Source organism: Humulus lupulus, chromosome X (assembly GCF_963169125.1).
Source record: "Humulus lupulus chromosome X, drHumLupu1.1, whole genome shotgun sequence".
NCBI lineage: Eukaryota > Viridiplantae > Streptophyta > Magnoliopsida > Rosales > Cannabaceae > Humulus > Humulus lupulus.
The window spans coordinates 2,944,375-2,961,674 of NC_084802.1; the positions used below are offsets into that span (position 1 = coordinate 2,944,375).

Genomic DNA, 17,300 nt, shown 5'->3' on the forward strand with positions numbered 1-17,300 from the left:
GGAAAAATACATTTTGTTTATGTTTTGGTGTAGTTTGGTACAGCCGTCAATTCTCACCGTTAAGTTCAATTGTGACACGTAGACAAAAATATCAAATTAAATAAATATTTGCGGTGAAAGTACCAAATTAAAGAAATATTTGTGACAAAAAAAGTAAATGTCACGACATGTAGGCAGATTTAACAATAAAATAAACAGCTACACCAAACTACACCAAAATATAAACGAAAATTACATTCACCGTAAAAAAAAAAATAAGCATAATAATTTAAATACTTTTACTATAAATATCTCATAAAAAAAAATTAAAAAAATAATAATAATAAGAGAGTAAAATTCCTCTGTGAACCTCTCCCCCAATTAATGCCCCTAACTCGAGCCAGGTACGAATCTCATGCCGACATTTGGACCAGCTATAATTACAGCGATTTCGTCGCGTCCAGATATTTCCATACTCCTCAACCGCACCCAATCAAAACCCATCCCCTCTTCCCCAACCCCCCTTAAAAAAAATAACAATCCAACGGCTTAAAATTCGAACTTCAGGGACCGGAAATCAATTTACGACAGACCCAGGGGGCATATCAATAAATAAACGCCACGTCATCAGATGACAACCTGGCTCCGGTTCCAACTAGGATGGACATGTATATGCACGCGCGAGATTTGACACACTCTCTCTCTCTCTCTCCCCCTTTATAAAGCTCTCTCTCTACCCTGTTTCACTTCGCTTCATCTCAAAGGCGTGCAATTTAGTTCTCATTAGCCTCTCTCTCTACTTTCTCTCTCTATATATATATACAACACAATCATCGATTTTTTCTCTGTTTGTTCAAGCCTTTTTCTTTCATTCCCAAGACCCAGAACTTGTAGAGAGAGATTTTGTACGGCTCTGTTGTTTTTGCTCCAGATTTTGTACATATATATACAGTGTTTTATATATATATATATGCAGAAAATGTATAGATACAGTAAGCAACACAGTGAGAAAGAAAAGACCCCATCTTTCTCGTCGAGTCTTCTCGACAAAATTTACCGCTCGATCGACGAGGGTACAGAGACGAAGTCCGATCATCGTGATTTGAAGTTTTACAGAGAAACAATGGCGAAAAAACAGAGCAAGGTAAACACTTACAGAGCCGAAGAAGAAGATGATGATGATGATGAAGAAATGGCTAGCTTTCGTCGAGCTTGTTTGATCGATAAATGGATAGAGAAAAAGGTCGGAACTACTAATCAGAGAAGAAGAGATTACAAGAATTACTCCGAATTCGGTAGAAGATTAGACCACCAAACTAGCTATAACAACGATCAAGATGTTCTCTTCTTTAGTTCAACTTCGAGCTCTTCAGATTCCAGCTCCGGCGGCTTCTCTTCCTCCGATACCGACTCCATCTACGGTGCCAGGTCGGCGGTGTCTCTTCCGGCACCGAAGCCGGTTCGAACCGGAGTAGTCAAAGCTCGACCAGAAAAGACTGAGAGAAAACAGAGCACTTTGTTGTACGAACAGAGAGAGTTCAATATCTTCGATGATTATCAGAAAGAGAACACTCCAAAACTCCAAGACGATGTTCTGATCAAATCAAAGTCGAGAGCTTTGAGGATTTACAGTAATCTTAAGAAGGTGAAGCAACCAATCTCGCCGGGAGGTCGGCTGGCCAGTTTCATCAACAATCTTTTCACGTCCGGTAACGCTAAGAAGAGTTCGAAACCCGTACAACAACCCCACGAAACGACGACGTGTTCTTCCGCTTCTTCCTTCTCGAGATCGTGTCTGAGCAAGAACTCGCCGTCGACGAGAGAAAAGCTCCGAAATGGTGACAAGAGATCGGTCCGATTCTGTCCTGTGAGCGTTATAGTCGACGAAGAATGCCGTCCTGTTGGTCAGAAATGCTTGTACGGAGAAAAAGAACGAGAAGAAGCAAGGTCTGCGGCTACTGTTATTCCGGGCAGGGTTCCGACGGCGTGGAAGATTGGACCGGTGCCGGGGAAGAAGGCGGAGGTGGATAAAACGCGAAGAGTTGGAGAAGTGGCTAAGGATTTTCTTAGAGATTACCGACAAAACCAAAAGAAAAACGACATTGTCAAGAGAGGAAACGACGTCGTTGTCGCTAACGACGATGTTGACGACGACGGCGCCGCCTACGACGACGGAGCTAGCTGTTCAAGTTCCGACCTTTTCGAGCTTGATCACTTGGCTGTGATCGGTAAAGATAGGTATCGTGAAGAGCTTCCTGTGTATGAAACTACTCGTTTTAATAAAAATCGAGTCATTTCTTATGGCCGATAATAATAATAATAATTATAATTATAATTATAATTAAAAAAATATAATAATGTTGTTTTATTTAATTTAATTTTATTAAATTAATAATGTTATTAAATATCAATATATCATATGGTATAGTCTTATAGACACATTATTGTTCTATAAAATTAGTTTTGGTTCTCTCTCTCTTTTTTTGATTTTATGTTGTATAAATGGTATTGATTTTTGTTTTAAATACTCCATATCCCAAAAATCATTATTCATATTAAATATATTCATTTTGTATCAAGATTGAATTTATTTATATATAGTTGGATTTGGATACAAATTTATGTGTCTATGTTATTGTATGCAAAAAGTACATTAATTCCATAATATTATATAGCTTCCAAATATGTTGTTCTATAGAGCTAGGATGTGAAATGATTACAATTATGGGTTATGGAGCATAAAAGTCTAAAATGGTGGCTTGTGTTAAAATTAAATTATATTTTACTTTCCATGTGTTAAAATTTGATAATAGAAAAATAATATAATTTTTAATCAATAATCATGTTATTAAAAAATAACTAAATTATAGTTACGGAGGGAGTCGCATTATTTTATAGAAGATGCTATTTTTTTTTTCAAGTATAGATCATAGTAATATATTTATATACAACCTATATAAATATATATTTTTCATATAAATTTATATATATATAAATTGATATTTTTATAATATATATTATATTAGAATGTTTACAAAAAATTAGGGGCCATGTTCCTCTCTAGTTACAAAATTAGTAAATATAAATAATTTTGTTTAATTTGATGAAGAGTGTTTTGTAGTACTTGTTATGATTCTTTCATTATTTATAGGAAAAATAATAGTTTGGTTTTTTTTTTTCCTCAATATGCGGTAAATTTATAAGTTTTGTTAAACGACAATTTAGATTTTATGTTTTACAAAACAAATTAAAATAATATCTTAAACATAATTTTATTTCAAATATAATATTTTATTTTCAGCTTCTCGATTATATTTTTTTATTCTCTAAACTTATTGCATCGCCAACGACTCAAAAATTGATTTTATAATAAATAAAAAATTGACTAAAATAGAGTTTTTATACTATTTTAATTAATTTTGTATAATACAAAATCTGAATTATCCTTTAACAAAATATACGAGTCACCGCGTATTCAGAAACCAAAATGCCCAATTTATACATAGTTATATACATACTATATATATATATATATATATATATAGGTGTATAAATGTAGATGAGATGTTCAAAAGAGAGAGGAAAAGGAAAAAGTGAGAGTTTTGATAACTGAAAAAGAAAGAGAGAAAGAGAGGAGTGGGGATGCGTTAAGTGTTGATCATCTAAACGTAACATTCAGATAGATACTGACAGATATATATATATATATATAGGAGAGTATATATATATGTATATATATATAATAGAGAGAAAGAATCGGAGAAAAAGAGAGAAAAAGAGGGTGTAAGGGGAAGGAAAATGAAAGATTCGAGATCGTAATGACAAGCAAAGATGGTGATGATGATGAGAAAAGATATATAAATATCTGTATATATATATATATATACAATTTATATATATATGTATATATATATGGTCTTTGATCATGGTATAAAGAGAAAGGCAGATCTTCGCCCATGGGAATAGAGAAAGTGATGAACCCCAATAAAGCATTTTTTGCTTTTCTTTTATTTCTTTCTTTCTTTCTTTTTCTGGAATTGGAGATTAATATTTTTTTTGCATATATTATTTTGGCCCCCCAAACACTCCCTTACTTGAACCTTGAGTTACCTTATAGTTATTTATTTAAGACCACCACCTTATATATATTTATGAGTTTATATTTGTTTTTGGACTTTTTATTTTATTCTATTATCTGTTTGAACTCTGTGTTTTGATAAATTACTTTTTAGACCTTATGTTTTGTAAAATTATTCAAATAGAACCAAAACCCGATTTTGATTAACAAAATATTGAATATAACAACACGGTTCTTATGTAGAATGACTGTATTTTTATTCTGAGTTTTTAGTTTGATGAATTATTTGTGATTTTAGTTCAAATTTTTTTGATCAAAATCAAGTTTAGGGATCTATTTAAACTATTTTAGAAAACACAGGGTCTAAAAAGTAATTTGTCAAAACATAGGGTCTAAATAGGTAATGAGGCAAAACACATGGTCTAAAAAGGCATAAACCCTATATTTATAGGGGGCGACTTCGGTGCAGGTGCAGTTATTTTACTCTTTCGATCGACACCTAATTTAACTTTTTTTTTTTAAATTATGACGATGTATATTATAGTTATTTAAGATATCTTGCAAATTTTTAAGAAATTTGGAATAGTTTACAGTATTAAAAAATAATGGTCAAAATAGTTAAATTTTACACGTTCATACAAATAATAGACACGTGCTATAAGCTATTTTGTTTTCGGCACTATAAGCTATTTTGTTTTCGGCACTATAAATTATTCCAAGTTTCTTAAAAAATTGTAAAATATCTTAAATAACTACAATATACGTTATTCTGAAAAAAGTTTTAAAAAAATATTTAAGTACCAAAAGAAACCACTTAACTGCACTAGTGTAGTAAAAAGAAATGACTGCACCGAAATTTCTCCCACTATTTATATACCAATTCAAACAATCAACACAAATTTTATATAAATTGCAAAAGAAAAAAAACTGCAAAAAAGACATTGTTTTGATTTGGGTGCTATCCCTCCAAACAAAAAGTTTTAATTTTATATATTGTCATTATATTCTTTTTGGAGGTTAATTAGTTTATAATTGGACAAATATGGTTGTAGTGTTTCGAAAAAAATATTTATATATAAATAATACAATTGGTTGAGTATTTCTCATATATATGTACTATTTTTTATCTTATTCTAAATTCTAATATAGGATTTGTAGATATAGTCAAGCCAGAGCCAAAGAATTTATAATGATGAGGTTATTTATTTAATCTAAGTGGAGTTAAAATGCTATATTTTTCTAAATTCTGAAGAAAAGAAATCTAAATAATAATAATAATAAAATTAAAAAAAAAAAAATTGAGGGATGCTTAAACTCCTCTGCAACGACACTAGCAGACAATAAATTTTTATTTTTAACCTTATTTTATATAAATTCTTACAAACATGTTATAGTTAAAAAAATATAAATTAAATTTTTATATATAATATTTTATGTTTTGCTTCTTCATATGTATATTTCTACTATTCTATCTCTATAGATACACATATTTTAATGATCAATACAATTATTTATTTTTTGTTCCCGTTGAAACAAAATTCTAGTTCTATCACTACATTCCTACATATCTTTCTAATATATAGTATATAATATATATTGTTTTGATTTATGGTAATTAATTTTAAAATTATTTAGTAAGTATATCTAGGGTAGATCACAATTCAATGTTGAACATAATAGTGTATAGTAATATAAAATGAGACACATTATAGCTTGTTAGCTTCACAAAATAAGTTGGTTGTGGTCCTAGAAAAATAATTAAGTACTATACCAATATTGACATAAACAAGTGAATTAAACTCTTCTTAAATAGTAAAAGGCCTCATTCATTTGTCTTCAAGTGCTAGAACAATTCTATAATTGTGACATTGAAAATTTGTGAGCTGGTTTTTTAGTTGAGAGAGGGCTTTCTGAATTAAGCAAGAAATGAATTTCCAACGTACTTGACTAGGTTTCGGAATATTTTTACGAAAAATATACATACGAATGTATAGATATAGAGAATTGCTGAGGGGCACCACTGGTGCCCAACACCATAATTAGGTGGCATATTACTATTGGGGTAATCCAATATCGGGTCCCACTTATTTGAATTTAATAAGTATTATGGGGTATCGCTAACCAATCATAACGTGTCACCTCTTATGGTGTTGGTCACCTTAAGGTGTCAAATAGCAACACTCATAGATATAAGGGTCCTTGACAAAATGAACTATTTGTTGAAATCATTTTGCACTTTGGTCTAGTTTTGATAATTTTTTGCAAAATAGTCTTCAACACTCGAGACAATGGTGGTCGAAATTTTTCAGACAAGTAATCGAAAATTTCAGACAGCTAGTCGAAATTTTTAGACATCTGGTCGAAATTTTAGACGAATGTCATTTTGCAAAAAATTATCAAAACTAAGTCAAAGTGGAAAGTAATTCCAAAAAATATGTCATTTTCACCGATTACTCTAGACATTTAGATATATGTAATAGTTGGTTCTAGAATCCTTAATATAAGAGACTCCTCCTGGATTAGACTTAATTAATAATTGAACTAGGAGTATGTAGAATCTGTAGAAAACTTACCAAACTGATCAATCCAATTAAAATCAACCGCCAAAAATTGAATATCCAATTGTAAATTGGATTGGATCAAATCTTTATTGAAAATCTAAATTAGACCGGCCAGTTGGCAGTTGGTGTGTGTAAAAATTCAATCCAACCGACCAATACAATCCAATTACATATATATATATATATTATTTATGTATCATTTTGAACTAATTAAAACTTTTAGTGTGAAGTATATAGACAGTATATATGAAAATTGGGCTTAAACTTTTACTTAACTTTTTTTTTACAAAATAAAACCGACCTCAATAAAGGCTCCACCAAAACATTTTTGAAGGATCTAATCTAATCCATTAGATAAGTGTGGGAAAAATCCAATGGACATAACCGATCCAATTCAATGAATTTGATTGGGTTGGATTAGAACGATTAAGTCAAGTTAAATTAATTAGATTGTATTACTCGTAAAAATTCTTGATCCAATTAATGATAAGATAAGACTAAAAATATTGGATATGGACCGATAAACACCCTTAAGTTGAATCAAGTACGTAAAACCCTACTTTATTTTATTTTATCTAAATTGTTCAATTGCTCTTATATTTATATTTGTTCGTTGACGAAATCGTGTGCCAACACATAATAATTTCAACTAACACTATCATAAATTAGCATTTTTGTTTTGAGGATGAGGTGAGTAATGATATGTGCACTCAAATATTATACACAGTGATGTGAGTCTCGTTATTACTCGAGTTAGGGTTGGGGTTGATAGTGGGATGGAGGTGATTATTATTTATTTTATTTTATGTATTAATTAAATAACTAAAAATAAGATTTGAATTTCACGTAACTTGGAATATTTTTTCTTTTTTTTTTTAATATTAAGAATATATGCTAAGCTACGTGAAGTTTCTGGTTGAAAAGGAATCTCACACCATGTGCATCGTTGAATATGCCAACCATCAAAGCTTTATATCTTAATATGTATCGTATCATTTTGTACCATCTGCTAATATATATATATATATATATAATATATAAACATATATATTATTATAATTTAATTCTCTTCAAAACCTATTTATCACTAAGATGAAGAGAGAGAGAGAGAGATGTTAATACGCGTCGATTGATTATATAATAAGTTTAGGCTTTTTAAAAGGCAAATTAATTACTAATAGTAGAGAGAGTTTGTGAATAATGAGAACATATTAAAAGGTACAATTAATTAATTAAATTTATTTCATGCCACTTATGGTAATGATCGGTTTGTCTACTTTTAGTACAATAAGTCTACAATTATATAGTGGAACTAATTAATTAATTAATTAATTATTATTAAGCTATGCTAATTAATTAATGCTTACTTAATTTATTGCTTTCTTCATTAATTATATATATATTAATTATTAAATTATGTTTTTCTTGCTTTTCTATCAAGACTGAATTTTTTTTGTTGAATGCATTCATTATATTTTTAATTAAATCAATTAGGAAATGATTAGTTAGGAATAGGGTGAGTTTTTGTGGGGATTAATTAGAATATAGTTGGATTGATAACACACTAGCTATCTAGGGATATATATATATAAATAAAATATAAATATGCATGGATATTCCTTAGAATTCAAAATTAATTCAATAAATTAAGAAGCTTTGTATATATATAATATCTATTTAATTAGTCAAATTAATAATGAGATGAGACGAGAAAATAAGAAAGATATAGAAGAATTAATAAGGCTCTTGGTGATCTTAAATATATAGATGAAATTTGTGTGTATATAATATATAATGTTTTAATTAATTAGTATATTAATGCAAATTCTAGTGAAACTGCATGAATATAAGCAATATATATATTAGTCAAAATCAGGTAAATTTATCGTATATATTACTTTATATGTATATATGTCTATACTTAATAAAGAGATCTAATTTCAATTTATATAAAATGTACTGACTAAATCATAATTGCGTTCGTTCCATTAATATATTATAGTAATAATTTCATGTTTAATTACTTACTAAAGTACAAAACAAAACAACATTTTTTCTCAACCGATGACGCGAAATTACACTACAAAAAATTTTAGTTTTAGTCACAATAAATTTTGTGATTACATGCTAAAGAAAAATCACATTACTTATGTCATCATTAAAAAGTCTGTGACTAAAAGTATTAGTCACAAAAATCACAATTTGTTGTTACTAAATATATTTTTAGTCACAACAAACTTTATTACTAAAAATAATAGATTGTGACTAAAAATATATTAGTGACAACTTGTGATTAAGTATGAATTTTTAGTTATTGATAATTTTTTGTTGTGACTAAAAATAGCATTTAGTCACACAAAATATATGTTATGACTAAAAAATTGTTACTAAAGGATACCTTTATTTGTAGTATTAATATGCAATATGAACCATTGTAATAATATATAACAATTATAGGACAATTCTCCTATAGGAATTTCATTTTAAGCCCTACCGGTGGGGCTTTTCAGTGTTCTCGACTCGTGAGCAGTTTTCGGCGCGATTTTTTTATGAGCGTGTATATTGTAGTTGTTTAGAGTATCCTGCAAATTTTCAGAAAATTCTAAATAGTTTATAGTACCGAAAACTAGATTCAAACATGTTGTTTTCCACGCGTACAAAAAAAATTAGTCACGAGTGCAACACACATGTTTGAACCTAGTATAAACTATTAAGAATTTTCTAAAAATCGCGCCGATGCTCTAAATAGCTACAATATACACGGTCATAAAAAAAATCGTGCCGAAAACTGTTCAAAAATCGAGAACACTAAGAGTCTCACCGATAATATTATAAATTCCCAATAATTATGTATATACATATTAATTTATATAGACAACACTTTTACCAGCCGAAAAAAATCGACTTTTGTGAACAACTAATGAGCCTCGAGCAGACTAATACGAACTGAATATTATAAATGTAAGATATCACATAATTAAACATGCTTCACATAGAAAAATAATGTATCTATATATATATATATATGTATATATAGCTAGCTAAGAGAGGGCTCATTTGTTAGTAGAGTTAATAACAATATAGACCCACTTAAAAAGACTTTCACTGATATCTAGTAAAAAATAATTAACATAATGATCTTATATGATTAATTATTAGTATAAACTAATAAAACTATTTATATATATTGAAATATAAAGAAAAAACTATAATAATATATTAATTTAAGGGGATGGTGGATTCTTAACTTATTCAATAAAATGTAGTTCAAACTGGGTACTTTTTAGTTTGAACTAGTCTCGTGTACGTAAAGTTAAAAATATTATTTTATTAATTGAAATAAAAGTTGTTGATTAAAGATGAGGTTAAGAACTAATTAATTTGTTTATTAATTAGGGTTAATAATATTCCTTCTCTTAGTTAAATTAATTAAGATACCGTACTGTAGGTATGGGTGGGGAAGTTGCCAGCGGCCATTATGATCGATTAGATAAATTGAATAATAATAAAAAGAGCAAACCCTAGCTAACTCCCTTGGCTATATCAACCAACTAATGACTTAAATCATTCAAAAAATTATTTATACAAATGTGTTTTATCCCATTACACGTACTTGGACTTTATGTTTTGATAAAAAAAAAATTTGAACTATGTATTTTGTAAAATATATAATTCAAATATACCTCTAAACTCAATTTTGATGAAGAAAAAATTGAATATATAGCACAATTGTTAGGCAGAATGATTTTGTTTTTGTTTTGAATTGTTAGTTTGGTGAATTATTTGTAATTTTAATTCGGAAAAGTTTGACCAAAATCGAGTTTAGGGTTCTACTTGAACCATTTTATAAAAGACATGGTCCAAAAAGTCATTTGTCAAAACACAGGATCCAAAAAATTAATCGGACAAAACACCGAATCCAAAAAAATATAAACCCTTCAAAAAAAATGTTAGATGTATGGGGTATAAGTAACTATTATTAACATATATAATCACTGCACTGCATATATATATATATATGAGAATTAATGCTAAGGGACAATGTGTCAATATCGTTATTGATGCAATTTAATATCGAGTACTACATATTTTAATTTAATAAGTGATATTAGAAATCGCTAACCACGTACTTATATTTAAGGTTCCATCTCATTGTGTGGTGGGACACCAATGCTCTCTATATATATATATATGCATAGAAGAAGTACAAAAAGTCACTAATTGAGCTTTAATAATAAATAATTATATTTTGGAGAAGATGATTATCATATGAAAGCAATTGATGGTGTTCTAGTTATTAATTGATCCTATGTACTAATAAATAATGAATAATTTGAGTGTGAGAGACACAAACACTACAAAAAAAATGGTTATCATTTCGTGAAATTTTTTTAGTCACAAACACAAAATTAAACTAATTATCACTTTTAGTTGCAAGGTGTTATTAATGTAGTTTTAACCAGCACCTATTATATATAATAAATTAGTGTGAGAGACACAAACATTACAAAAAATGTTATTATTTGGTATCGCAGTATTAAAATTTTATGATAAGTTGTTACTAAAAAAAATTTAACTTATTTCATATAATGATAAAACTTGGTGTGACCATCATCTTGAAGGGATATTAGAGTATGGTGTCCCACATGGAATAAGTGTACAATATTGAGACATTAATAAGAACATATGTAACTCTACTAATCACCAATTGGTTATTAGATACAGCCTCACGATTCTTATTATGGTATCATGAGTCAATTATTCCCTAGTAAGCATTCGATCCACACCGATTCAAAGAGTGAGTCAACTTTAAAACTGCTTGAGATCCATACTTGAGATACTTGTGATAAGGTGATTCAAGATTGGTAAAAAAATCGCTACCGGGGATATTGGATTATATATATGGTTTCCCGTATAGATTAAATGTAAAAATATTGAGTCATTAATAAGAACATTGCCAACTCTACTAATCACTAAATAATTTACATATAAACTATGAAAAAACCAAAAGTATATTTTGTTATGCACTTAATCATGACTTGAGAAAAATATGACAACTTAGATTGATGAATGTTCATAAATATTAATAACTTGAGAAAAATAGACATTGAAAACATATGAAACACTTTTGATTGAAATCATGACACTACTAGAAAATAGGTATTTTATGTTAAAAATATGCTAATTTTTTTATTTTTGAAATCGATATCTTTTCAAATGACGTGAAAGGCGATCGATCGTTATGGAAAGAATAAGAAAAACAAAAGTAAATTAAATTTCATAAAAATGATAAATCTAAAAAAATTAACCTGGACTTTTCTCAGCAAATATGGTTGATCCTCAACAATGATTTCATAATACAAAACTATTAATTAATTACCTATCTAAAACAATATTATAAATAATCAATCCCATAAACACTAAACGATCAAAAATAGTTGTAAAAAAACTATACGTTCAAGTTATAATCATATATTCTTTTCAAAAAGGAAAAGTTATTTTATATATTTATAAAACTAAATAAGAAAGTAAACGACATTTTATTTAAGTATTTTTTTTTCATCTCTGGACAGATATTTATAAGGTATTTTTCTTCAGTTGTTTTGTATATGTTCTATCTATACGAAAGTTGTATTTTAAAATTAAATAAATATAAATATAAATATAAACATTGTAAACATATAATATAAATTAATAAATAAAACCATTCATGGCATGCTGTGTTAAAGTAAAGCAACCAACGATAAAGGGTTCCACATTCCATATTTAAGCCATATATATTTATATATCTTCAAACTAGCTAGTTTGAAATTAATATCCTATCCTCTCGAATATTCATTACGTTCCTATCCATACATAGGATAAAATCTATACACATATAGATATATATATATATTATAGAGAGAGAGAGAGAGCAATAAAGTTTGAACGAAGACACTCAAAGAAGAATCCCTTTGGAGAAAAGTAAAAATTAATTAAAAAAAAGCACTTAATTATGTTATGTGAATGGTTTATATATATATGTACTGTAAATCATCATTATTATTGTTTCAATAAGTACTATTTTAGTTTTAGTGCGTGTTTCTTAGTTAAACTAAAAAATTATATGGGTTCCATATATAAGTCTCTTTACAATTGGTTAGTGATGTTCAATATTATTTATTAAATTAAAGTGTGTGAGTATCGATATTAGATTGCATTAGTAGCGGTATAGAGTATTGAGTACCACTGGTGTCTCTTAGCATTTCTATCTCTATAAATATACATAGAAATGCTAAATATAAACTCTATATTACACTTATTTTTCCACTCTCTTAAATTAATGAATGACACATATGTGTTCCACTAATGATATAAAATTAAATTAAAATATAAAAAATTGAATAATATTTATATGTCATTCATGGATGAAGGAGTGCAAAAGAGGGTGCAAATAGAGAGTTTCCGTAACAACTTTATAGTGGAAGCCCTCCTTTTGTTTCTACCGATGGGGGCATCTGTGTTTTAAGCACATGGAAAAATTAGAATTAATTTTTTTTATATGAAAGTGTACATTATAGCTATAGCAGACATCTCACCAGTTTTCACGGAATTCTAAATAATTTACAGTGTCGAAAACATGGTTTAAACAGTCAGTTGCATTCGTGTATACTTTCTTTTAACTCTATTTTTCAGTACCATAAATTATTTAAAATTTTCTAAAAATTAGTGGAATTCATATTTAACTACAAAATACATCATTACATAAAAATAATATATAATTTTTTCACATGTCGAAAATAAAGACAATCATAGTAGAAGCAAAAGTGGTAGGAAACACTAATTAATTCACTAATAAGAATTTTTTTGATCGCGGAATATATTATTATGTGTCTTATATTTATAGAAAAATATTAAAGAACAATAATTAATATCCTATAATAACAATTGCAGATATTTATATTAGATATGTTCCTACCACCTCACAAATTCTTCTAGCTCTATCAATTTTCTTTAAATTAAACTCTTATATATTCCAATAATTAATGAAATTAGTGAGTGAAAAAACCAGTTGATCCTCATTTTTTTTATCTTCTTAAGAAGGTGCGTAATAATCAATAGTCTCTTGACAAGTATATATAGCCAACCCATATGAAAATAGGCAATGGATTTTGTCTCTATTTTTTCAACAAAAAAAAATGTAAAATGCATCTTGTTATATGCTTTGTTTTACATACTTAATCATATGTTTGGTATGGAGGAAAGAACAATGAGATAGATAGAAAGAAAATAAAATAAAAGTAAAATTTTAATTATAATTGATTAATTTTGTATAAATTTTTTTGAATTAAAAAAAATGTTAAATTGGTAATTTCATTACTGTATACATAGTAAAAAAATTATTTCCACTTTTCTCCCCATTTTTGGAAGAACTGAAATTGGTAGACCTCACTAATATTTTTTCTACCAATTTTTCTCAACCACTCTCTTTTCTCTCCAACCAAACAAATATTTTGTTTTTCTTCTCTTCACTTTTCTCTTCAAAATTTTCTTTTTTCTCTTTTACCAAACATAGGGTAATAAAAATTTAATATACTTTAGTTTGATGTAATTAAATTTCTAATAATTATCAACCGTTCGATCAATTCAATCATTAATTCAATGTGACGAAGAGAATGCATCTCTTACTGAAAGAAAATTCGATTCTGATGAAAATATTATATATATATAAATAAAGGGGAATTCTCCTATAGGGGCTTTACTTTAAGCCTTACCGGTGGAGCTCTCAGTGTTCTTGACCCTTGAACAGTTTTCGGCACGATTTTTTTTTATGACCGTGTATATTGTAGCTATTTAAAGCATCCTACAAATTTTCAGAAAATTCCAAATAGTTTACCGTATCGAAAACTAGGTTCAAACATGTTGTTGCACGCGTGACTAATTATTTTTATGTACGTGGAAATCAACATGTTTGAACCTACTTTTCGGTACTGTAAACTATTCGGAATTTTCTGAAAGTTTGCAGGATACTCTAAATAGCTACAATATATATGGTCATAAAAAAAAATCGCATCGAAAACTGTTCACGGGTCGAGAAACACTGAGAGTTCCACCAATAAAATTTAAAGTCAAACCTCTATAGAAAAATTGTCTTATAAATATATATATATACTATTCGTACACTAAAAGTATGGTCCAACCATATATAGCTAACTTCACTTTTGCTTTGCTTTATTTTTTTAAGCTTCATATGCAAGTGATTTGAATGTTTGTCGATCCCTAGGTACATATATAACATCAAACTGATCATCCATAGCAGCTTTAATTTTTATTTTTTTCTCCTTTTTTTTCCTTCTTTTTCCACAATAATAAAGAGGCAACTGAATGTGAAATCTTATCTTCTTTGAAAGTGATATATATAGTTATAGAGACAACCCACTATAGTGTTTGCATAGTATGTGACATTATTTTTCGATGCATACACATATATATATATATATATATATTTATAGCTACCACATCCAGAAATATCTTAGTTAATTAAGAACATTTAATTGGATCAAGAGAGGTAATTAGTCAGCTTAATAAAAGGAAACCCAACCCTATTGATGTGGCGTTTCAACCTCTAGCTAGAGACTTATTATGTAAATAATATATATTATAATTTAATTACTCAACGGTTTGTACAAAAGTTTATAATAAATTTCCATCTCTGTCTCATTATCCATATTGAGCATACATTAGGGTTTGAAGTTATAGTCCGATTTTAAAAAAATTGGGGCAAAAAAAAAAAAGTCAAGTAAAATCAATGTTTTTAATTAGCCGTTTTTGAGGGAATTTTCTTTTTAAATAAAAAGCTGTAGTTTTGTATATGTATACCATTAATATTTATATAGGAAAATATTATTTTTACCCTTATATTTTTTCTGAATATGCGATTAGCCCCTGTATTTTGTTAAATGATAATTTGGACGTTGTGTTTTACAAAATATATCAAAATAGTACCCTAGACCTGATTTTTGTCAAAATATTTTCAATTATAAGATCAATTCTCGAGTCGTTAGCGATGTGATGGGTTCAGAGAAGTGGAGAAAATAGTCGAGGCTAAAAATGAAAGATTATATTTGAATTTTTTTTAGCAAAATTGGGTATAAGGTACTATTTTGATCCATTTTGTAAAACACAAAGTCCGAATTGTCATTTAACAAAATATAGGGGTCGATCGCATATTTAGGAAAAATAAAGGAACCAAACTCGTATTTTCCCATATTTATATAAAATCTTAAAAAAAGTAGAACAAGGAACTTTTTAAGCTTTCTTTGGATTTTGAATTTTACAAATGAAAAAAAAATGTGGTGAAAAAGAGTGGAAAAAGAATTGAGGAAAATATTTTTTTTATAAAATTGTATAAGAAACTTTTTTTGGATAATATATAATTATTTTTAAAAAATTATAATTATTCTACATTCAAGTTTTATTTTTTCTAAAGAAGAAATTTTTAATTTTTTACTTGAATCCAAACAAGAGAAAATAAAATTATTTGAAATTTATATATTTTTTTCTTTCTAAAATTTAAAATCCAAACTGATGATTAGTGTTGCAAAAATTGGATATAAAATATAAATCACATTGATTTGGTAATGTTTAATAAGTGTTTTAAGATGGAACTATGTGATTTTTAATGGATAATTAATATAAGATTGTCATGTGGGCATAATTTATGTTTAAAAAGTATCTTGATTATTACTTTATATATAATAATTTTTAAGAAATAACTTAATAATTAAATTCTTAAGAGCACATAATGCGATGAGTATAAAAATAGAGTTGGTGATTAATGCTTGCCATCTAATATAATATCAAGCGGATTAATTTGGTGGTTTGTAAAAAAAAAAAAAATAGTTTCTTAGATTTTGATTTTAATTTCCCATACTAACCACCAATATATAGTTAGGTTTTTAAACCAAATATATAACATAGAATCGATTAAAAAGATAATTTTTACAAACCACTTCAAGTAATTCATAATCATATTTTTTCTGACCTTTAAGATTGACCACATGCTCAAACTTTAATACATTAACCAATTGACTTTAGCTATTGTTGGACCAATATTTATATACTTCGGCTATATTCATAAATATATATAAATACACATACATACAAACAATATATACATATAGGACCACAACATGAAGATGGGCATGGCATGTGGTCCAATAAATATATATATATATATAATTTGTACCCAACTACGTTTCACGTAGTAGAAAACCCAGCTAAATATACATATATAAATTTTGTCTATATATACATGTATATATATATTCATTTCACTTAATTATTTCTCAAATAAAGACAAATCCCAAAGTAACAAAAAAAACTTCATAGACAACATCGCCTAACATTATAGAATACAATTAATTATATATATATGCACCATTGATTCCATCAAACCCTTATAATAATACATATATAAACTAAAACACAACCATTTTTATTAATGAAAACATTGAAAATAACGCCCAAAAGTGTCATTTATTTGAGCTAATTGAGTAACAAAATCATCACGCTCTATATATCCTCATTCAATCAAAAAAACCATCACCAAGAGAAGGCTGCTCAATCTTCCACAACCGCCGCCGCCCGGCCACCGCTCGTCGGTGGATGTCTTCGAGCTAGGGCTTAATAAGTGCTTCAAA

General features: G+C 28.0%; 1 protein-coding gene across 1 annotated transcript; it reads left to right on the forward strand.

The window, feature by feature from the left end:
• The first annotated feature begins 725 nt into the window (after positions 1-725).
• LOC133804304 (protein BIG GRAIN 1-like B) lies at positions 726-2,508 on the forward strand. The gene has a single exon (XM_062242465.1). The coding sequence runs from the start codon at positions 950-952 to the stop codon at positions 2,288-2,290; it is 1,341 nt and encodes a 446-aa protein (XP_062098449.1). The 5' UTR covers positions 726-949; the 3' UTR covers positions 2,291-2,508.
• Positions 2,509-17,300: the final 14,792 nt, after the last annotated feature.